The sequence below is a fragment of the Zootermopsis nevadensis genome, unplaced genomic scaffold (genome assembly GCF_977971745.1).
Source record: "Zootermopsis nevadensis isolate Lab colony 2312 unplaced genomic scaffold, Znev_1.0 Znev_ptg000030l, whole genome shotgun sequence".
In the NCBI taxonomy this organism is placed as follows: Eukaryota; Metazoa; Arthropoda; class Insecta; order Blattodea; family Termopsidae; genus Zootermopsis; species Zootermopsis nevadensis.
Window position 1 is genome coordinate 3,996,246 of NW_028259162.1, and position 24,383 is coordinate 4,020,628.

The 24,383-nt window shown below is 36.6% G+C and overlaps 1 protein-coding gene and 1 long non-coding RNA gene across 9 annotated transcripts in view; one reads left to right on the plus strand and one right to left on the minus strand.

Moving 5' to 3' along the window:
* LOC110836200 (zinc finger protein 385D) lies at positions 1 to 24,217 on the plus strand. 7 transcript variants are annotated; one of them, XM_087359106.1, is made up of 10 exons: positions 1 to 89; positions 1,711 to 1,821; positions 2,762 to 2,880; positions 3,925 to 4,032; positions 5,747 to 5,957; positions 7,665 to 7,754; positions 8,235 to 8,373; positions 8,817 to 8,957; positions 12,634 to 12,800; positions 13,714 to 24,217. In XM_087359106.1, the coding sequence occupies exons 3-10, from the start codon at positions 2,825 to 2,827 to the stop codon at positions 13,900 to 13,902; spliced, it is 1,101 nt and encodes a 366-aa protein (XP_087215232.1). In that variant the 5' UTR covers positions 1 to 89; positions 1,711 to 1,821; positions 2,762 to 2,824; the 3' UTR covers positions 13,903 to 24,217. The 7 variants fall into 7 exon arrangements, 6 of the variants coding, with proteins under 6 accessions (XP_087215232.1, XP_087215231.1, XP_087215234.1 ...); XR_015537968.1 differs by lacking the exons at positions 1 to 89; positions 1,711 to 1,821 and adding an exon at positions 1,828 to 2,608 and having other exon boundaries at positions 13,714 to 17,874; positions 18,173 to 24,217; XM_087359105.1 differs by lacking the exon at positions 1,711 to 1,821.
* The window catches only part of LOC147872110 (uncharacterized), a 25,519-nt gene continuing 5,210 nt past the window's right edge, over positions 4,075 to 24,383 (minus strand). Inside the window, exons 2-5 of one of the 2 annotated variants that reach the window (XR_015537971.1) lie at positions 15,918 to 16,051; positions 14,233 to 14,708; positions 5,725 to 8,563; positions 4,075 to 5,276 (exon numbers count right to left, since the gene is read on the minus strand). This is a non-coding gene — a long non-coding RNA (uncharacterized LOC147872110). Of the gene's footprint in view, positions 5,277 to 5,724; positions 8,564 to 11,791; positions 12,733 to 14,232; positions 14,709 to 15,917; positions 16,052 to 24,383 lie in introns of those variants that run through there. The other variant, XR_015537972.1, reaches the window with a different exon arrangement.

The window sequence follows — 24,383 nt, forward strand, 5'->3', positions numbered from 1 at the left end:
AAAAATCTTGTGAATTCCGAGTATTCATTGTTGTGGTAGAAAAGTTTTTATTTTGAGTTGTTTGGTGTCAGTTATTGCTCAACTTGTGTGTAAGTATTATTTTTCAAAACCTTATATACAACGTTATTGGTCTGAGTGAAATGTTTTAATATATATGTGTAATTACTGTATATTCAGCGGATTGCCTTGCTGGTCCGTGTAGCCGGTTGTAGATGAGAAGATGTGCATTTACCAACAATTTTAATCAATAATCAGTATCATTACAGATATAGTGTGATACACAGCTTTCAAAATCAACGTTGTTCCTAATTTCGGTTGAAAGTGATGCTTTAGTATTTTCATGTATAGCGTGTGTGCTTGAAATCAAATTGTTCATTCGCAAATAATTTGGATTATTGTGACTGGTTTGGTAACGCAACGCTCCAAACTTGAATTAAATATAGAGAGTTATAAAAGTGTTTTGGCAATAGAAATAAGAAGACTAACGTTAAAAAGTCTGTGTTGCCATGGACTTTATTGCTATTCAATAATTCAGTGTTTGTGACTGTTCGATATGTAAGGTCTCGACATTAAACTGTTAACAGAAATTGAATGTAGATTTTCACGCTTTCTAGACTCTGCACTACCGTTTAGATTGTACATTGAGTGGACCCTAGTAACAGTCTGAATCCAGTGACAAGAGAATAAAAGTTTTCCCCCGATGGGAAACGAACCCGTATCATTTAGACCCACATAAAACACCCTTTGGTGACGAGCTATTGTCTCTCTTTCGTGTGTTAAACGATTCCATTTTACATCACCATTAATCCATTTATTCATACCATAAACATAGATAGATTCCAAACAAGAATTTAAGGAACATTAAAATTTATCAGTTAGTGAGCAGTTATTTCCAATTTTAGGTAACAAAATGTAAGACAAGGTATGATCAACAAGTAGTAGTTTGATTTGTTGAAAGTGGTGTCATTTCTATGGGGTTTAGAGGCATCAGCGATTTCATAACATTAATTTTTATGCTTGACTGAAGCTTGAATGATTAATACTTTTTAAATTATATGTTTAATACTATCCATAAGTTTGTATTTTTCTAATAAATGTCAGATTTGGGTCATAAGAGGGTCTTGTTTTAAAACTGGTAGAAAATTTATTTGGTGAACTCATTAACAATTTGCTGTTTATGGGTTTACAAGTCATCTAGTGTGAAACATGGTGTCAGAATTGTGTGAGTACTATAACAAAATTTGGTGACAGACAATTTCTGTGCACTGTAATTTATATTGGTAATGTATCTGTGTGTGTTGTTGAATAACTTTGCCAGCACATGAACACAGCACCCCATGCCACATGCACACACACTAAGGAACTTGTCCAGTTAATAATTATGAAATACATTATAACTTAATTGGATTAGATAAGAGAATTCAATGAACATTAGATTCAGTGGTTAGAACTCCTGCTTCATATTCAGGTCTCTGATTCGGATGTATACCCAGAGACCAGTTATCCTGACAGGTTTTTCTGGTTTTCTTCAGTTCCTGCAGGCAGATGCTGGTGTATCTTAACTTAGGCCATCCTCCTTCCTCGCAGTTTCCAATTTATTAATCACCATATCATTAAATTTTATATAGTCTGAGCTACTGCAAGCCTTAACAGAGCATTTACTGTATTCATTGATGGTCATCTGTGTTATGATGCTGTGTAATCTTACAGGTAGTTACCAACGTTCCTCCAAAACATTGGTAATCACCTACAAGACTCTTGACATCACAGTCCAGAAGACCATCATCAACATCTTCATCATGAGAATTTTAAATCTCAGAGGTTTGTTATAGTTCTTCTCAGCCTCTCCAGATAAATGCTTTGATGTGATGCTGTTTAACCTCTGCAGTTGAGAAAGTGTTGTTAAATAAACTGCAAAAACATGTTATGCCACTTCTTATCCTCCTTGTAAAAGAAAGTTACACTCACTTCTGATGATACGGATAGGAATGATGCATTTATGGTTCCAATATTAATGTTTATTTTGTGACAGTCGGTGGAAGCAGCAGTTGTAATGACATCCTCTTACTGTTTGCTTTTTGTTCTGTCATTTGGATATGGACCAAAATCTGTAGGAAGGTCGCAGGCTTTCATAACTATTCCCTGTATGTGGAAGTAGCAGCATGTTGATATTGAAACAAAGGTATTCTGTGTTCCATTTTTAATTGGCAGCTTAAAATTATTTTTCCTTGTGCAAGTGATATTTTTCTTTTACCAAAATTGAAACTATGTGTGCACAAGTGAATATTATGCCCCATTAACTTCTCGTGTTGTGCTCACACGTCTGCTATGTAGGTGTGTATAAAATTAGCCTGGCATAATTTTAAACTATGTTTCACAATACTTTATAAAAAAACAGTTCTTTACAGGACCAATTAATAGACTCCACCTCTGTGTTGACAAATTTAAAACAGCTGGTGGCACAGTTCCTTCTTGATAGGACACTGGGATGTTTAGAGTAATGCACTTCATTCTGGGCATAGATTGAGTGCAGTGCAACAATACATTGTATTAGATTTAAACTGGACATGTGCTATACTGGTCCCCATTATGTAGTTCAAATACAAATGTAGGTTCTTCTGTATAACAGATTATTAGATGTCTTTGTGACAGACATTAGCAGTGATTTTAATGCTGCTGTATACAATTATTTTAAGAGCTGTCATGCCACTGTGACTTTATAAGCTTGTTTTTTTTGTTCTTGCTGTTTTGCTTTGTTCAGTTGTGCTGGTTGCTAGACTGCCCACCAGTTGGTAGTTGGATTGCAACTCAGTCATCTTCAGCCATGAGTTTTTACACGGGTCCTGGTTTCCAAGCTGTAGCTACTATGGTGGGGTACAGGTGAGTTGATTGTAGTCTGGTCTGAATAAGAACATATGAATATGGACATTGGCCATGGCTCTTGCCAATCATGATGTTTAAATTCATATCATCTGCTATTAATGAAAATGTAACTTGAAGCAAATATATTTCTGTAATCCTGGAGGTTTTTATTGTGATGTAGATGTAGTTTCTCACATCTTAATGATTATTTAAACATTTGTTTGTTTGCTTCACATTTGAAGAAATTCAGCTTCATCAGCAGTTCTCCTACATGGTCATAAGTAATCATTTCATTAAAATTTTCCCAATTATTGTCTGTCTTGCCAAATGTGTGATATAATTTAGGGCTCTTGAAGCCTGACAAGAATTGCTTTATTCATTTATTAGACTAATTTCCTATGTGAAATATTGGGTTACAGATGAAACACATTTTTTTCTGCTATTTGTGATTGCAGTAAGATAATTTTGGATTGGTTTTTATGTAGAATTTGTTGGCTGCATGTGAAATATGGCCTGACTTTAAATATTCTTCACACTTTGTATTAAAGTTCATGCATTGCAAATTTAGGATTATTACATGCCAGTGCTTTAGGAAGAAAGGTGCTAGTAATTAGATGTATGAAGGGAAGAATGTGTACCTTATAAATTTATCAGCATATATATTGCCAGTGTGTCAGGAATTTACCTACAGCAGAATTGCTTCTTGTGGGCAGAGAGATATGCTGAAGATGACATTTGCTTACATAAGGTTGCAAAACATTACTAAGGATGGTCCATCTATATTGTCATACAGCCAGTGAAATTTATCTGTGGTGTTTGAATTAGTGCAAATGTTGAAGTAAAGTTAAATTCACATTCATTATTTCTAGTAGAACTTTAACGCTTTGGCAGTGAAAAGATTGCGCTTTATGTTAATTATACTTCTGCTAAAGTTTCTTTCATGAGAATAATGCAAGTTTGGAAATTGAGATATGAGCTCTTAAATGCTAATTGGTCTAATGTATACAATAAAGTGTATCCATGTGAGTGGGTTTACTCAGTTTGACCAAACTTTGGTTTTAGGTGGGTCGTTTACCCCAAGACCCCACTGGGGGGATTAGACCACAATCCATGTGTGCAGACACCTGACCTGCCTCACATCTGTGCCAGAGAAGTTGCCGCACTTACACGGTGATATAATTCAGCATGATGTAACATAAGTTTTAGGCAGGTCATTTTATACTAAGCACTGGCAGGGTCAGAAACTTTTGCCTTTAGAAGTTGAATGTAATCCCCTCCCTGTGTATGACAGCAATGTAAGCAGATGGTGTTTGGACATGGGAATTAAAATTTATTTGTGGAAAACTTTGAATTCATCAGACCATCTTATACTTCATAAGATATGACAAATTGGGAAATGTAAATTGTTGCAGCATAGCACGATTCATACATTTTTCACATGATGGCCACTAGAGGAATTCAGCAACTTCAGAAATTGTTCATATTTATCCCATTAAATTTTAAACTTCTGCCCAGAGATGTTTTTTTATATGGATATATTCTGTATGTGATTAAATCATTTAAATATCTTATTTTAAAATGTTATATATTTACAGTAATATAAGTTACAGACTTGAGGATTATATAGTGTTATCAACTATTAATATTATGCCTTTTGGTTTCTTGAATTGGTAGACATTTTTTTAAATATAAGTTGAACTTTTTGTTCTTCAGGGTAGTGCTTGAAACTGAGTTATTTCTAAATGCCATGAGGTTCTTTGAAAACAGGTGACTAAAAAGAAATATTTCAGAAGTTACTGAACTGGTTTTCTCACAAATTATGCTGAGCTTCAGAGCATTGTACAGACATTTTGTTCGCCTAGTACCACACTGAACTAGTGCTATTATTTATTACATATCTGTGATACCACGTGGAATTTGGTATGGTCTTAGCTATTCCTGAGGTTCCATGAGAAGCGTCGTCTTTTCAACAAAAGGCATACATAAGTTGTCAGGAACAAAGTGTGCACAGTGTTGCTTTAAGTCAAACATATATCCCAGTTATTAATACATTTAAACAGTCTAGATCCATTCTTCATCAAGTTATTTTTTTATCATCTCATGTCTGTTCTTTTGTTTTATTGTAAAGAGCTATTTTCCATAGTTGCTGCCCATTCTGTTGAGGTTGGTCTGTAGTCTGATCTTCAGTCTTCCAAATAAGTATTCAGCTCCTTCCATGTATAATAATTTTTAACCTTGTTCAATTTGGTACATCCATGGCACTTCTTGAAAAAGTAATTTCCACTGCATAGATTCTAATAACTTATTTGTTGTTTTTAACCCAAATTTTACTGCCATCATCTTAATAAATTTCAGCATTGTATCCTTTCTTGTTTGTTTAAACGTTCTGTTTCCTGTTCCACATATTCCTTGAACTGGTAGTAAAGGAAAGAGTATTTAAGACAGGATGTTTAGTGTTTTGTGCATAAGTCCATAATTTTGCAGGAGCCCCTTCCTTTCTCACCCATTTTAAGTTGTTAAGATGCATGTATTAAGCTTTTGTAATGTTATTGGTTCTACATGAGCAGGAAGTCTTGCATGTTGGGCAAGCCTTACATCTGTATTGAATGGTAAATTTCACTTATGACAAATAGCTGTCTTCTGGATGTAGCATCATATAGTTCTCTAGAAGTTTACTGAAGTTTCAGAGGTTCTTATTGCCTTCATTATCAAGGTGATGATGGAAGCAGCAAGCACCTCTAAAACATCAGTAAACATCTACCAGAGTACGTGATGCTAGAACTCAGAAGACAGCCATCTTCATACTCGCCACCACGAGAACCTGAAATCCTATTTCACTTCTGACAATTGGCATGATGTTACCTGTATTGCTGGAATGTTGCAGCCCAGCTCTGCCAAGCACAGTGCCTCTCAGTCAGCCTCTTGTGGCACCACTGCCCCTGCCTGCAGTGACTGGTCCTGTCCCAGCACCCACACCTGGTCCACCAGTGAAGCCAGTTGATGTGCTTCCATCAGCAAACTTCCACAGTAGTGACCCAGTTACCAAAGCAGTCATGGATAATATCATGGGGAAGTTGCCTACAAAGAAACAGGCAGTAAGTTTTGCTTTGTTGATTTCCAGCATTGCGAAGTGGAAAATATCCAAGATGATAAATATTCATTTTTTCTGTGTAACGTACCAACATTCAACAAAGGCAGTAGCTTTATTTCTGATGCCTACTGCCTCGTCTAGTTTAAAGAATGGGACATATATTTTACAGAACACTTTATAATCTATGATTATGAAATTTATGAAACCCATTTTTAATGGTTGAACAAACACTGGAATGATTTTAGCTTTTCAGGATCAATAACACCCACTCTCTTTTAAGTGTGTTAGAATTTTGGCTCCTCATGCCAAAACTTTTACTGTACAGGAAAAAATATATTTAAAATAAATAATGGAAAAGAAGTGTCATCAGTTTAGAATGTGGAAGCTTTTCTTGTCTTTTGTTAGCTACTGAGTCATTCTTGGTACATGTCCAGTATCAGCAGTGCTAATGAGCATAAGAAATGCAGATGCAGTGTTAATTGATTGCTAAGTACCTTCAAGTGAAAGTTTGCTTTGTATCGTAACCCTTTGTGTTCCCTTTTGTAGAAAAGTGTTGAAAAAGCCCATAACTGAATTATACCCACACATAAATCTGTAATCATCCAAATATTTCGAATATTACTTCAGATTGATTCCTGTAAGGACCAGCTGTTGTGCCCAGGGATTTTCTTGACTTTCCTCAGTCCCTGGGGGTGCAGTATTTTACAGATGGTGAAGTGTTTTTAAATATTGCATGAAGTAGCCTGCCTTCTCCCTCATCTTATCCAGTCCATCACTCTAGTATTCCTTAAAGATATAAATCTTTATGCCATCCAAGTATGACAACCGTGTAAGTGTTGTTTATTTCAAATTGTGTAAGTATGAATATTGTCCATTTGTCCATATTCCAAATTTTGCAATTCTCAGGAAATGTCGAGTCTCTTGTGAAGTGAATTTCTCAGCAGCTGTCATGTCTAAATTGCCCCAGAATTAATGTTTTTGCTATTGTTCATGAACACGTCCTTTAAGTTATTTACTCTGGAGTAGTAGGAGTTAGCAGTGCCAACATAAACACTGCACTTAATGTATCTAGTGTGTGATCCTTCATGTGCCCAACCTCTGGTTTGCAATTCCCACAGTAATACTTCTTGGCATCATACATCATTATTTATAATCAGGGAAACATTGTTTCCATGATAGTGTAGTGTTACGAAGTCTGGAGTCATTTTGATATGTACGAAGTACACGTGGAAAGAAGTACATAGTTGCAAAGTGTCAGAAGCTAGGTTGGTAAACAAGTTCATTTATTTCCAACTTGCATACAAGATGTAAAAGAGCATAGAACATTTTCTGCATAACAATGTGTTTAATTGATAATAATTTATAATGTTAAAGGAAACAATTTTGTTTGGTTCATATATCTGTAACACACTATATTGGGAATTATTGCCAGTTTTATAAGTTTTTATCTGATAGTTACTGTACAGTATTTGGTTGTGATGCTTCAAGTGGTACATCCATTGTATATATTTTAGAGGTATATAACCCATTTTGAAATTAGGTGATGTTACTAACTGTCATGATAAGTATTCAAGATTTCTTGGTCTTGCCAGGTGATATCAGGTCAGTGCCTTGAAATAGGCCATGATTGCTTCTTCGCATATTCTTACTTACTCATTCGTTATTCATGACTGCATAACCTTCACAGACTTTTTTCAATTTTGCTTTCCAGGTGACCTGTAAGTGCGACATTTGTGGCCTAGAATTTTCAGGGCAAATTGTCCTGGAGACACATCTTGCTGGAGCAAAGCATGCTAAAAAGGTACTATGAGAAAAAGTTTGTATAAAAATTATGTACACTGATGAGAACTGCTGAAGGAGCATTATCACATCCTGTCTAGACTTGCCAGTACATAAGAATCTAGAGAATGTGATGCTGTTAAAATACATGCTCACCTCTTGACCAGCCACAGAATTTCTTTTTAAAAAAAGAGGGAGTAATAAAAGTAGTAGTAATATTCAGCACAAAGTATTTTTTCATTAAAATGAAATAAAAATAAACCAAGTTCCAAGTTGTAAAATAGTAATTTTCCTTGTTGCAGAAAAAGTTTATATTGTATATAATATTATATCTGGAAATGAGCATAAAGTAAGACTGGCTGTTGTCTGCAGATTAACGGTTGAGAAATGCACTGTGAGACATCCCAATTCTTCAGTGTAATCTTTATTATGGAAGTGACTTCCAATTTATGTAACAGCTAATTGTTGTGAGATTTTAATACTGATGGTTGTTGTTTTGCAGGTAAAATCACAGGAGATTCTGAAGCAACTGCAAAGTAGTGGTCAGACCTTCACACGGGATGAGAAAACAAGGATCCTCAAGTGTGAGGTGTGCGATGTGGTAGTGAATTCCTCACAGCAGTTGCAAACCCACCTGGCAGGTACAAACAGCATTCAGTCTTGGCAGTATAACCAGGATATCCAATGTGGAAGAAATAAGTGGTTTTCCTTAGTCCCTCCAGATGAATGGTGGGATGGTACCTTTGTGTAGGCCTTGATTATTTCCTTCTACTTTGTTTCTGATTCATCATTCGCAGTCATTGTTCCACTAGATGCCTTTAACTTCTGTGGCTGAGAAAGCATTGTTAAGTTAACTACATGGCAAATTAATTGTAAAACACTTTATAGGATAAGATAATGGAACAGAAAAAATGCATTTTAGATGATAGCATTGGAGATTCAGTGGACAGTTTGTAAGTTTAACAAATGAGAATTGTATGTGTATGAAAATGTTTAATGATGCAAAACCAATTTTTTGCAAAGTAAATATAAGATATGCTGTACACACAATAATTTGATGATCATAGACAGCTGTTATTTGCAGGCAACAAACACAAACAGAAAGCAATGAAGAAAGGTGCCACTCAGAAACTGGCACAGACAAGTACAACCACAACTGCCGCCACCACCGTCACCACTACCATCACGACAGCTTCCACAGGAACCAGCACAGTCAACAGGAAAGGTACAGATGCTTTGAATTGTTAGTGTGCATCAGTGATACTCCATTGTTGTGATCTTTTTATGCTTTGTACTGAAGACCATAATCAGGAGACAAGCTTAAGACATAGCACAAGACAGGGTTCTGGCAGTCACAAAACATTTACTGTACTTAGAACATTACTGTTGATCACATCTAGTCTCTGGGAGCCGGGATAGCTCAGTCAGTATAGTGACTAGCTACGGGCTGTTTGACTGGGGTCCGATCCCCGACTGGGGCAGAGGATTTTTCCTCTATCCTCTGCGTCCAGACCGGCTCTGGGGCCCACCCAGCCTGCTGTCCAATGAGTACCGGGCTCTTTTCCCGGGGGTAAAGCGCGGCGGGGGCTAATGCTGACCACTCACCCCAATCTGGTGCCGAGGTCAAGAAAAAGTAGGAGCTATACCGCCGCTCCCCCCAAGCGCCTAAATAGGCGTGTAGCAGGATGCTTTACTTTACGTACATCTAGTCTCTGAATTTCTACATACTCTGGCAAGTCCAATGAAGCAGCTAGGAATTATTTTTTAGAGAGAACCTCGGAATGCAAATTAACAAATAACAATAATATGGTATGAAAATGTTGTAAGAATGAACAAAGTGAGAATTTCAAAGAAGGTTCTGAACATTAAATTTAAAGGAAAATGCTAAGATATGACTGAGTTAAGTGAGATGTCACGTGGAAGAAAGAATGCAGGAATAATTTGAGGAGTTGTGGGAAAACAGAGACAGATGTTTAGGCTTAGTTGTCAGGCAGCCAATGTGAAGCCCTACAGATCAGTGGATATTTGTGGTTAATGATGTCTTGTGTTATATCTTGCACATTATGCCATTACTGTGATTGGTCCCCAGTAGTAAACAATGCTGATGTTGGCTTTCAGGGTTGAGTGCATATTACTGTGTTATAATGGTTGGCACATTGCAGATGCCTTTGGTTAGTTACTGCAGACCAGATATGACTTCTGAGTTAAAAGATAATAAATAGCCTGTTTACTGAGTGAATTGATTAAGGTAGAAATGCTTAACAACAGTATCTTAATTTTTTTATTTAGGATAATAATATTTATTTGAAACTTTAAAACTGTTGAATCCAATTATTAAAATGTTTGAAAAACTGTGCTGAAGAACTAAAGAAATTTAACTTTATTTTTACTAATTTTAATGTAGGTCAATGAAAATACAACAAATGTAGAACTATCAAGAGAAAAATAACGTAATTATAAAATATTATGGATAGACAATCTAATTTTTATGAACTGAATACATTTTTAAACATATTCATATATTGATCAATTCCTTTACACCAGTAGTCTCAAACATGAAAGCCAGTAACACAGTACTGCAGGTCTCTAACATGGATTTTGAGATTGTGAACATTTTATCTGATTTTGCATTCATTTTTGTAGCTAGTAAGCTTTGAGTGGGATCAGGAAAGGTAACAAAGCTTGCTGATATGCATGAATGTTTCCTGTGGACTGGCTAAGCCATCGCTAAGAATGTGTAATTTAGTCTCCATTCTGTATTTCATGTTTTGGAGTGTTTATTTTAATCTCAGAGGGCTGAAAACATGTTCAGCAGCCAAAGGATTTGTTAGGTCATATATTTGTGTTCAGATGGTTTTGATTGCTAACTGCATTTTATAGGATCTTCCTTCTGTAGTTGATTTTTAATTTGTGTGGTCAAGATTTTTCTGAAGATATCTGTCTTCTAGATAGCCATCTTCTTACTCACTGCTATGAGAACAGGAAATGTCACAAGAAATATCCTGGTACAACAACGGAAGGCCCAATACTGTTTTCACTGTCATTGTTAATTCAGAATTTCTTAATGTCGCCAGAAAGGGTGCCAAAATTAGTGTCGGGTAGCATGCCACACTTATAATTAAAATGTTACCATCCTTATCTTTAAGTTGTAGGCACAAGGAAGCAAGATGTGCCACAGTCTTTTGCTCTGCTTTGTACTGGGTCATATGAGTGGGCTTGATGGTACTGAAAGACATGCATAGTAAAAGGAAAACATTTTCATGCCTCCAGTTGACAAAGGTCTGCAGATGGAAATTGTAAGGTTTTTTAAAAAAGTCTTAAATGACAACTTCCTTGTGCCTATTTTTTGTATAATCCAATTTTTCATGCCTTTCAACCATGCTTTGTGGCATATGCATTCTGTGATGCATATTTATCATTACTTTTTAATTTTCACTCATTGAAGCTTTCCACCACTTCTTGGGAACATTATCAACTGTTAGAAGGTGTGCACTAAAATACTTTGTTTTTCTTAAGCCGTGTTGTTTAATGGCTATATACTGGTATATTTCAAGTACAGATTTTCTTTGTCCCAAGGTCATTTCACCCACAAGACATTTCACTATTTAACTGAATATAAGATGACCTAAAATCTATGACAACTCCAAAAGTTATGGTTGAGTTTAAGCTAAAAAATATTTTGTTAAATAATCACGTACATTTTACTTGGTAGTCATATCATAACATGGCTTATGCTAATGAAAAAAATCTTTCATAAAAGTAACAAAATGTATAATAGCCTGTAGTTAAGTGCAGTAATTAATGTATGTCATTGTTATTGAAAGTAGGTACATCTAAAAGTAAAAGTTTCTAGTTAGAAATTATCAAATGTTTGGAATTTGTAGTGCAAAACAATAAGGGGAATGTCAGAAAGGAAGTGTCATGATTCTCATAGACCAATTTGTCAGTCACAGTCTATTTGCTACTGATCTTCAAAACAATTGTTAACTAGTGTTTCTTCGTATTACAAGTTTTTAATTTGTCACACAGATACGAAAGACAAACTACAGAGGGAAAATAATCCTTTTAGTGTTTTATTACACAGTATCATCATATAGTCAGTTAAGTACAGTTTTGTTTTCCGTGATTCTAAGATTGGTGTTCTTGGAAAGCATTGCACCCAAAACAACCATCATGTTGGCCAGGCACATAGTTGCTGTGTAATAGTTGTTGAATTGTGTTTAATGTTTGATTGTTTGGTTTTGCTTTGTCCTTTTGAACTAATGGAGAAGATCTTCAGTTTAAGTGTAAGTTGCTGTAGTGCTAAGGAACAAAGAAACATACAAGCATGGGGGACATGCTGTGGCTATTTTTTTAAAATTTGTGCAACATGAGGGAAGGGTAGAATATGTACATAATTAAATTGTAGGTTGGTTTCCTATATATGAAATTTAAAGGAAGTTAAAGAGTGTGAAAGCAGCAAATTAATTAAGCTGGAAGTGTGCAGCAACCCTTCTTCATTTGAAACTAGCAGAACCCTGTTAATTGAATGCTTTGCATTTTAAATGTACACACACACACTGTAGGTGTTATACTTTTCAACTGGAATACATACATTATCATTAATCCCACAATATGACAATGTAGTTGAAATTGTGTAAATATTTTTATGTGCTAGTCTGGAGAGATAATAGCTTGGCAGTTTATAGTTGCAGTTTTGGTGGTATTAATAATGTTAATGTGTGGTGGCAATTTGAGTGTATGGATTTATTTTGTGTTGTGTCTTTTTTTCTTTTTGTGTGCGCCCCTGGTCTCGGCTTGTTCGATAAATCAATCTGATTTATTATCCCATCAGTGATGCGACCCTTGGTAGGCGGCTGATGTGATACATAGATAGTATTGATGATCAGTGGTGCCGGTAGGTTTGGATGCTGGGACTTCAGCAATGGAGGTGGTCTCAGGCCCTGCAGCTGCAGGAGAGGTTCCCCCAGGTGTGCAGAAGCTGCCAGATGCAACTGGGGCTAAGACCAACAAATACTTCTGTGACACATGTAATGTGTCTCTCAACTCTGAAATTCAGCTTGAGCAGGTCAGTAGCCTCCCTCTCTCTCCCTACCCTCCCTCCATAGCCTCATTCCCTATCTCCCCCTCTGCCACTCTCCCTCCCTAGCCACCCTCTTTCTCCCTGCCCCAGTCTCCCTCTCTCTACCTATCCTTTCCCGCCCGTCCTCCCTCTCCCTCCCTCTTTTCTTTCCAAATCCCCTCTCTATCCCTCCTTAACATCCCCCTTCCCTCCCTACCCACTTCCCTCCCTCTATCCCTACCCCATACCCATCTCCCAATCCCTCTATCCCTACCCCTCCCTCCCTACCCTCTTTTCCCCTAGCCTCCCTCCATATCCGCTATCTCCCCCTCTCCCTCCCTAGCCTCCTCTCTCCCCTACTCTCTTTCCCTTCCTAGCCTCTAACTCTACCTAGCCCCTCTCTTTCCCTAGCCTATGTACCTCCCCTCCTCTCTCCACTCCCTCCGTAGACCTCCCCTCCCCAACTCTCCCTAGCCACCATGAAACCCCTCCCTCTCCCTCACTACCCTACCCTACTCCCCCGCCCTCCCTGTCACCCCTCCCTCTTACCCTCCCTCTCACTACCTACCGTCCCACCTTAGCCTCCCTCACCTTACCTCCCTAGCCCCTCTCCCTCAATAGCCTCCCTGTCAGCCCTCCCTCTTGCTCCCACCCCCTCCCCACTCTCTCCATCCTACCCTCCCCCTTTCTATCCTCCCCTGCCCCATTCTCCCTTTCAACCCCCTCTTCCTCCCTCCCTAGCCCTTCTCCCTCCTTACCCACCCTGTCCTCCCTCTCTCCTTCCTCCCCCGCATTCACCCACTCATCAGAATACGTGTTTAAACACATAGAATAATTTATTACGTTAAGATAACTTTATAATACAGTTCTTTTGTAGCATGGATAATCTGTAAAACATCCTGCTATTAACATGTTACAGCATTTGGGGTCCAGGAAACACAAAGACAAACTTCTGAATGGGGGAAAGAGTAAACCTCGAATGGCACCCTACTGGAAGAAGCCACGCCCTAGCTACCAGCAGACAGGGAAACCTAACAAGGTGCCAATGGCAGTTCAGTATTCCCAACCACTCTCTAACAACTTTGTGAGCGGCGGAGCGTTGATGTAAGGTTTTGAACATCTTGGTGTTCAGTATTCTTGTTGAGTTGCCATATGTTCCTTCCAGACAAAGAGAAATCTGGACACACTAACACAGTTCAGCCATTTGTATCAGTTGAGTTATAATTAATTGAATATTACAATAATTTCTCACAAAATTTACATGTGAGTGGTCTATACGTATATCATACTTTTAAGACAATACTAATTGTAATTATCCCTCCAGCTGAGTTTTCATTTGCTTGATAAAGCATAAAAAATTTGTGATATAATGTATTATTAACATATTTAAAATTACAGGAATGAATGTTATGCAATTTATAATTAATTGTAAACTGACCATTCATATGTTTCTATGCATGACAGCTTGTCTTGTGTAGTTCAGGTGACCAAAGTGTGTGCATTTCTTCAGGCAGTATTTTATTCTGAGCTCTTTGTTTTCCTCGGTCCGTCCAAGTAAATACAAACGCTACATAATTGATCTCTCAGTAGGTATTTACATATGTGACACCTTTATGGCCATTATTTCCTGTGAGGAAAGATGAGAGTAGTACATAGAAAATTATGTGAGAAAATTAAGTCTGTTTTAGCATGTCTTGGGCTGTTGGCTCTTCTGAATTGATCATTCCTGTATTCAGAATCATTGTTCACAATTCCCTATAGTTGGGCAACATAATCACACCCTCCGTCATGTCCCTGCTCAGTGACAAACAGTATTTTCATGCATTTGATTCAACTGTTTTTGGACACAGTTCTAGTCAGTGAAAGGCAGCAAGATGTCGTGTATGTGGTATAATGTTATCTCAGTGAAAAGATCTGAAAATGTAAAAAGTCTCTGTATGAACATATGACACATATTTGGATATTTTGCTGGGTCAGTATTAGGTAAAAAGTATACCACCTTATTTTGTGTGCTCAAGTTACCGTGCTTTGTATTGGAGATGTGAAAGCAAAACTCAAGAATGTATCTTCTCTTCTCATGAAATCATGAAATATCTTTAAGAAGTATTAGTATTTCTCGGTTTTTTAGTGTTTCAAAATAATATGTGAAGAATTGGAGATGACTCAGGACTGTTTAAATTTAGTGTGTCAGTCTACCCATATTACAATGGAACCTAGATATACCACGGACTCGGATATACCACAGCTGTGATCGTGTCCCCCAATATGATTACATGTTTTACATATTTCACATATAACGTTGGTAGCTTATAACGTGGGTACTGATGCTGTCCTCCAAAACCCGCGTTACGTCAAGGTTCCACTGTATTTGTATTTAATTATATCCATATGCATACAGCAAACAGTTAAAATTGTGAGAAAATATTTTTCCAATTGCTGGCCAAGCTGACACAGTTGGTGTTATATACGTACTGTACAAAATTTTGGCTGGAATTGATTTACATTCTTAATTTTGGTTTCATGATATTTGTGTATATATAGAGAGAGGAAGTGGGGGGGGGGGGGCCTTATAAATGTCAATTAGAGGCCCACTCAAATACCTGTTAAATTATAAGCCTCAAAAAGGTAACCAGTATAAAGCACAGTCTTCATTATGTTTAAATATACATAAATCATATATTCATTTAGCAGGTGCTATTAGCCTACAATACTGTCAATAAAAATAGTAAAAGGGCCCTGTGAAACTGTCAGTGATCACTGTGTTCCCAGAGAACAGGTCATGCGGCTAGGCAGCAGAGGGGCCAGTTTTTGCTTGCACATCACATTCTAGATTTCTCTTTGTAAATGAAGGAGATATGTGGCAAAAGGTCTTGCCTGTAGACGTGTATAAAGCAGTATTGTTTAAATGATAACGTGGCCTTCATTTTCTCTGTACTGTTGGTATTTTTTCTCTTCCTCTTTGTTTTCATGGAGAGATATATTTTTGTCTAATGAGTTATTTACATTGAGGATTGGATTTATGACACACTTAATACCACCCACGTGTCTAAGTACAAATCTATCAAATAAAACTTATTTTGTTATGATTACTGTTTGTGTACTTTGGAGAATACGGGGATTTACCTTCATACTGGGCGATGATTCTCGGATATTAGTCGCTACTTATCATCACAGGATGCTTTGGCTTACTTCGTTGTTGTTCGGTTCTGTAACTCAAGTCTTCTATCTCTTGGATATGGTATGGTGTTCTTCAGTCCCTGAAATATAGAACATGTCTTGTAACTCGTGTTTCGGTGATGATCAGCCACTGTCACCTCACAGAAGTAAACTGTGATTGTAAATAATTGAAAGTTGAAAGCCTGCTGAGTTATGAACAGCAGTGTTACTAAGATTTGAGTACAGAGTTTATAACCCTATTATGAGAGGTAAATCCATATTTGGAAGACCATTTGATCCTGTGTGATGACAATATGAAGTAATGCTATTGGGATCTTTCTGTTGGGAAAGTGGAATTCTTAATTTTTGCTAACAATAAAATTGTGGAAATCAACAAAGATCTGTTCTGTCTAAAGCATGTGTTTATGAATTAACAAACCAGTATTTGACACAATGGGTGTAGGAAGGTGTCTTGGTGGTTGTTTTAAGTTCACATATTAAAGACAAATGTTCTATGTGTATAAACCACCCCCATACTATATTTACTCAGTTATATTTCACGTGATTCCTCAGAGTGAGATTGCTAATGTTGCCAAGAATTAACACACATTTACATATAATTCTAATGATATGTATTTCACTTGGGGATAGAGGTTCCTCATCCTTATAACTAATATTTTACATTAGAAGTGGAGTGGCTTAGAGATTATTAGTATATGTAGAGCATTAATTATTGCAACAGTTGATATCTCTTAACTCTTTTATAAAATATGAGGCCTGACATCGGCATAAACGTCAAGGTGGTGATTAATGGAGTCACTGAACATCTTTTTCTTTAGTAATCACTGTGAAGAGGAAGAAAGGTTAATAGCAGCTCAACAGTTGATTTGTATCTGGTCCTACTCTGTGGTTGTTAAAAATTTCACACAGACTTATTTCACCATGAACTCCCAAGGTTCAGGTTTTTCTGCTGTTTTGTGTTTGCGGTTAGTAAATTAATGTAGGTTCACAAAGAATCATTACACAAACTAATCTGGGATTTCATGGAGAGAAGAAACAGTTCAAGGAAGTTCACTGCTTTTGAATGTTTTGTTTTGATGTTGCACATCAAGAAGCTATCCATCCTCACAGTACGTTTGTATCTTTCATTAATGTTGATGACCTCTTATTTCACTTACATATGCTCCACAGATTCCATTATAATGTACAATGTTATTTACAAGTATTATATATTTATGGAGCAAATGTTTTGAAAAATAGTTACGTGAAATATATTTGAGTTAGTGTAGTGTTTTATGTTTTGTGTGGCTGTGACTGCTGTAGCGTAGTTCTGTTAAGTTTGTGTGCCTCTGTGGCACAGTTATTATAAGTGGCAGTATGTTAATATTGTTGTTATTGTAGTTCAACCAGTGATTGCTATACAACTGCTGGGTTGAATTGCACAAGCTATCATAGGCTATATAATTCATGTTGAAAAATTTTTCCTCTGATAGTTACATTCAAACTAGACCTATTGATGCATGCATAATAAGTTTTTTTTTCAACCTGCTGCCCGTTACATGGGCTGCATTGAGGAAGTCCACATCTCTCTTGTCTGCACCAGATGTTATGTCTGAATCATATATGAAACTGAGTGGCTACTGTGATATGTGTTGGGCAGTTCATTTAGAAATAATTTGTTTGTCTAATATTTTCTGTGCTGTGGTGACTCATTGCTGTGTGCATAGTTTTTTGCATCGATAACCACATTGAATTTCTAATTAGCACAATGTATATTCATTTCCTGGAAAAGTGATCGATAATGCAGAATGTTTAGCTCTTTCACTGCATAGCTTGCAGTAATGAAGCACACTAGCAGCCATTTTCCCTGGAACTCACATTATTATGCATTCAAACTTTACCGCCCTGCAGATCTTGTATTAATGTAGCCCCCCCCCTGAAGGATAGAGCACATGTCAGGCACTCTAAGGCTCTTTTTCTTTAAAAGAAGGCATATTTTCTCTGGTTGTTACTGACTGGTACAAAATAGTTACATAAAAACAAAAATTTACAGGCAAACAGTCTCCAGTCTAAGCTGTAATTGTGATGTGTATGGAATATATTATATATATGCAACATATTTTAGTGGAAAAGAAATGCAGGAGTGTTGGTATTGAAGCATATTCCTGGACACAGGGAAGTGGCACTAGCTTGGGTATCTGAACTGCGAAGTGTCACGGCAGGTAGTGGCTGTTATTTCAGTTATAGCACTTGGTATGCAGCGTGGACTTCCAGACAGCACATGTGTCCATCTTTGAAATTATCCCCATGTATCTAAATATAATGATAGTCGTATTTGAATGAAATGTCACTCCACTGAGAGACAGACTAACCCATATAGTATGTATTATTGAAACTTACCATATCTCTATTGTTAAACAAAGTACCTACATCCATCTTCCGAATCGACGGTACATGTCATGTTCCAAGACTGGGTAGCAGGGGTGTCAAACTTTTTATGCTTTTAATACTGAAATGTGAGGAGTGACTACTCACATATCTTCATTTATTAAACCTTGGTACAGCACCGTTTAGTTTCTCAGGTTATAGTTGCAAGTTAGGCCTATAATATTTTAATTATTGGGGTGCCAGTGTCTGTCTTTTCAGATCTTTGTACAAATATTCAGCAGCATCTGTGGTATTATGAGAGAAGAACATAAGCTTATAATTTGTTGTGTATTGGGAAGATATTTAAATCTCTCTCCACATGCAGTGTAGCCCAACTAATGTGGACAACAGCGAAAAAGGTTGAAATTGCATAGTGTATGCATTTCTTCTCATAATCTGCTGTTAAGACCAAAGATAGATTATTTTGTTTGGAAATTAGATGCTCGTAATTTCTATAACAATTTTCAGCCCTTTTCTTACAGTGTACAGCCTGGAGCTTAGCCTAGAAATTCAGTTTGTGTTTTGAGATGAAGTACTCACAATGGTGAGGGTGTGGATGATCTGGGTTTTGACACTGAGTACACTCTTAACTAGATGCAAACGTTTCAGAGAAATTTACTGTCTCTATTGTCAGTCTTGTTTCTCCGAAGTGTCGGTATCTAGTTACAAGCCTACACTGTGTCAAAACCCAGAACAACGTCATTGTGAATTTATGCTAATGTCACAATTGAAATGTGATGAAACATGCGAGGAAGACGATTGTGTTCAGTATGAAATGTAATACAACTTTAACTTACATGTGATTAGTTTTTGTCTAATGGCAGTATTAAAAATAACAAAATAATGAGATATTGTTCCCAAGACATTTCCACTTTATGTAAGGTGTCTGTGTGTTAGGAAATCTAATAAAATGGATACCATGAAATGCGGGGAAACAGTCCAGACAAATTATTGAAACAGAAGGATGTGGCACATTCATAATCAAAAATGAGATGGTGAATTTTTAAAGAGCATCTCAGTACATGGCGATGCTTATTTCTCTATTAATAACAGGCCTACTAACAACAGAAAACCTACAGAACTGTGCCTAAATTATTGAACTGTGTTCTTAAAAGAACAGAGGTTGGCACCCCTACCGATGTGTTCGCAGTTTGTACGTTTTGTGACATTTGTGTTCTTGTAAATGGCAGGTGTGCTCAGGACTTGGTTTGGTGTACATTTATGCAAGAAACAACAAAGAGGAATATCACATATACATTGCACAGTGTGATACTTCCTTCAGTGAGTGTGATATGTAAATACGAATGAAGTATTTTTAATTAAATGTAATTTTAATGTGGAGAAATGGGAGAGTATATTTTACAATATGGGAAATGTGTTTATATTATAAGAATTTTAATCTGAGGCAGGCTTGTCTCAAACCACAGTTTGTGGGTAACCCATTCCCAGCAATCAGTATGTAGGTCAATATGAGAGTAAGAGATAGATAGTTCCATATATGGGTATACTGGCCCTTAGGTTATGTTTGACACCCCTAGCATTAACTTTGCAACTTGTATACATACATATATATCATATTTATAGTTGCTGTCACTGCTTTTGGGGGGGTTACAAGTTTCAGCTTAGTTTGAATCTGTGGCTGAGCCCCTCTTAGTGCTGAGTTAAGAACTTAGGAAGTAGGAGATCTCTGCCTTGTCATTTGTAGAGCCGGCAGATTCGCTTGTAAAGGAATGCACAAACCGGACAACACTTTTAGACCTCCTAGGATAGTGTTCAACCAAACATAGTATTGCATACGATCATATATCTTTTCTCTCTCTTTAACAGAATACACGTAGAACTGCTGTAGGTATCTTGTTATACCAAATAAATAAATAGATGCAAAGTTCTTTATGGCAGTGCCATTTTTAACGGTGGTTATTGTGACATTTACCCTAGGTCGTTTAAAACTTAGCTACTTAGTGTGGTACTTTTGAAACTCGTCCATGGATGAGAATATTTTATCAACTCAGTCATTCAAGTAAACTTTTATCCTCTCTACAAGTTATTGTTTCGCTTGTTAGATTGCAGTTCTTTTATCATATTGGCAAATTTGTTGCAAAAATCGAACATTGTGTTGTGGCTCCATCATGATACCAATAATATTAGAGTTGTTAAAAAAATCATTGAAATTATTCTAAATGAATTATAATTGAAAATTGTTCGTGATTATTTTTATGGGGATTTTAATGTTATAGCTAGAAGTTAGGTATTGCTCAATTTGACCACCCATGTCTGTAGGCACATATCAGTTTTATGTCGACATTTCTTCTCCAAGTGATGCAAGTTGAGCTCATTCTGCAGGTGCATATTTATTGTCTACTCTTATTCATTATACTGAACCTAGTTTTCAAATGAAAACATGTTGATGTAAAATTTGTAAAAAAAAATAATTATTTTTGAATCTTACAAATGTATGGAGGTAATGTGTGTTCATAATTGTACTGCTACTTCCTCTCCAATCTTCCACCTCAGGCACCAGTCTGCCTGTTACGATGCATTGTAGAAAGCGGTGTTGCAGGGTCAACAGTCAGGCCAAGGACAGTGACTGTCTGCAGACATTCAATTTTCTTTTCTTCACTGGTTTGACATTCCAAATGTATCTTTTTTCTGGATTTCTTTAGACACACACACACAAGCAGCGATTTGGATGTACCCTCTCTCTTCATTATATATTTATAGTCTGTTTAATGACACTTTTTCAGTAGCTTAGAGCATACAGTGTCAGCTTTCTCTTCAGTGAAAACTTGTCTCATCCCGTGAAATGTTATTTGTGCTTGATTGAGGGGAGGTTCAGGAGAACTATATCTGAATTACGTGAAATGGCTGTGAAATTTTTGCACAGTTTTACTTTATTTGGAATTTGTCTATCTTCAGATCTGGTTCAAGAATGTTATTCACTTTACAGGGTTCTTATTTCTCTTACAATTATGGAGGAAATATGTTGCCACTTTATTCTACCATATATTTGCCTCAAATAATAATGAACGCACTAGTTAAGCACAATTTTGTGTCCATTTTTGACATTATAATGGACAGTAATTAAGAGTCTGAGTGTGTACAGTTTCTGGAGTGATTGAGGACCCTGCAAGCTAAGGTGGTTGATTGCGGTGCTGCTTCTCATGCAGGAAGTGGTCTAAACTTAAGTACTTTCTGTTATTGTTTACTAAGCATTAACTATTTTTGTAGGGTTTGTTTTGTCCAGAACCAAGTGTTCAGTTTTGTGGTCTCTCTGAAGGTTCTGCTTGCATTTACATATGTGTATATATCACTGAGATGTACTGTAATTTTACAAGAGAGCAGAACTACCTGTACCTGGTGAGAAACTGGTCATGTTAGTAAATTGAGAGCAGAGGCACCCAATATTGGGCATTAACGGCCCAAAGGGACAGGAAACTATGCTATAGCAGTATTTTAATGTTCTGCTTAAATTTAATTTCAATATATCTTGTGTCTGCTTTTACAAATACAGTAAAGTATAGTCTGTTATGTACAGATAAAGTAAAATTTCTTTTCAAAATTCTTTAATCCACTGTAGGACTTTTATATGAAGACAAGCTGCGTCCTGGCAAACTTTTTTCCTACCAGTTTTATTGTTTTTCTGACACATTGGTAATGATGTTCTTGAAAAATTCACTTTTTAGCTTTTTAGGGAAGTAGGCTAAACAAAGTTGGTTCTTGTGCTGTCATTTTAAAACTCTCAAACAAGTGGACTGAGTTTGATCAAATTTGATATTGAAGGTTCTTGCTTGTCTTGCCAATCTGATTTACTCTTTTTATCTTTAACAAATTGAAAATCTAGAGGTTATAATAGAACATGCCAGCAAATCTGATATGTTATGTATATTTTTCCTAATGTGTTACACTTCTTGTGGTATACAAAACAATTTTTAAATGTTTTGAGACGGTAATATCTATTTTCAACTTCCAACAGCAACCTAAAAAGATATTTTCTATATACACACATGTTTTCAAAATGAGTATGTTGGAAATTACTTTGTTTCATGACATTGTCAATGGAAAACTACTACCCCAAAATTGATTTAACCCTATCTGACCATTTTCCCTTCTCATGTTTAATCAATTGTTTAATTGCAATTATACTGACACTCTGTTCATACAGCGTACATAGCACGGGGGGGGGGGGGGTACTTTTTAGTCCTCAGAGCCAACCCTCTGTAGTACAGCAGAAACAATGCTGCATGTCATTCATGTACCAAAAATAAATCTGAAAGGTTTATTTTTGCATAACGAGTGTCAGTTGTTTCCTCATTATTTTCTGACTAAATTCGCTTTGAAACCAATAAGTTGAATGTTAACATTTCATCTGGTGATTCCTGTTTTGCTTGATTATAGTAGAAAGGCCCCCCCCCAATCCACGGACATGTAGATGTCGTCACTTCATGCATTATGCATAGAAATAAAGGTTTGTCGTCTCTGACCAAAGTATGTGGGTGCCTCTGGCATAGAAAATGAAAGAGGGAGAAATGTGTGAACTGGTTAGTGTCCCAGTATTAACATAGGCCTGAAGATGAAGGATATTGCTCTTATTATTGTTATGTATTGTATGTTTCTGCCATGTTATTTTAAGGCATAGTAACCAGTGGTATGGCCCCCGTAATCAGTTAACATCCTCTTTGGTGCTGCTTATATTCTTGTATACAGAATTTAGTAGTAATAAGTTAATTAAAGGTTACTTGAAAGCACCAGCTCTGTATGTAATGGAATATTCTGCTGCAGCTCATTGTTACAGGCTGTATAATTTACTCCGCTGTCACATTTATGTGCTTCCATTCATTGTGGAGTGTTTTTGCACAAGTTCCTCCACACATATACATATTATGAATACTGTGACACTTTCTTGTTTCAGGGTCTGTTTTATCAGCAGCAAAAAACATTTCAAATTAATTATCGTATCGACGCTAGTCGCAAAATGCCATCGCGCCCTTTAAGACTCGCCGTGCGATGTGGCCGTGCATAGTTTGTACGCCAGATCATTCAGCATTCCTTCATGTGCAGTGTGCGCTGCAGCAATGTTTTTCAGGATTCTCCCATTTCTGTGTATCGTCAATCAATTCATTCTGTTCCTTAATCACTCTTCATTAACACCAGCAACTGTGCTGATTTGTGTGGTTGCATTTAAATAAGACCACTCCCCCTTCTCTGACTCGGCTAATGCTATTTTCAGTATTTCAGTTTCCCCCATAGAGGATTTTGTGAATTACGTTAACACTGCAATGGCACGGGATGGTATCAAATAAAAACTTGTGTTCTGTTTGTTAAATGAACTTTTTTTGAAACTGCTATGCGGAGAACAGTCCAAGAATATCTTTTCTTAGTAATCCGTTCTGAGAATAAAACGAGCGGCATTCTGTCGTAATTCATTTTCTAGAAAAGCGTGAGAAGAAGTAGATTTATTATTAGAATGTTTGTGAACAGTTTGTATCAATATTTAATAAAGATGGCTGGTTGTTATTTGGGTCCTTATGCCACTGTTACTATGACCTCACGTACTAGAATGTGGTCTATATTCACAATTGGTAATCAAGAATGGCATGGTGTGTAATGTTACAAAATGAAGTTATGTGTTTGTTCATTAGTTACATGTTTATGAATTCCTGAAGTCTTTATTTATCATCGTTCTGAGCATATTACTTCAGAAATTACAATAATGGGATGGCAACACCTGTTTTTGTATTATGACACAATATCGTTTTTGAGCGAATGCGGTATTGTGTAGCTGTTATACATTGTGAAAGTGCTTTTCTTCCATACTTTCAATAAAATGCCATTCACAGGTGCATTTTTCGGTATTTGTTAAAACCCTTTCTGTTCATGCAGTAATTTTCAGAGGAAGGAAGTAAGGATGCAGATGAATAAAATACCCAAACCCAGTAAAGTCAATTAAATTTAGATTTTTGTGTATCTGCACCCTAAGCGATGCAGAGTATAACAGATTTATAACAC

Excerpts from the sequence above, each read along its gene's own strand:
- LOC110836200 (XM_087359106.1), top strand. The coding sequence starts at position 2,825 with ATGAGTTTTTACACGGGTCCTGGTTTCCAAGCTGTAGCTACTATGGTG. Across the intron at positions 7,755-8,234 it reads GAGCAAAGCATGCTAAAAAG|GTAAAATCACAGGAGATTCT; the intron begins GTACTATGAGAA and ends GTTGTTTTGCAG. Across the intron at positions 12,801-13,713 it reads CTGAAATTCAGCTTGAGCAG|CATTTGGGGTCCAGGAAACA; the intron begins GTCAGTAGCCTC and ends AACATGTTACAG.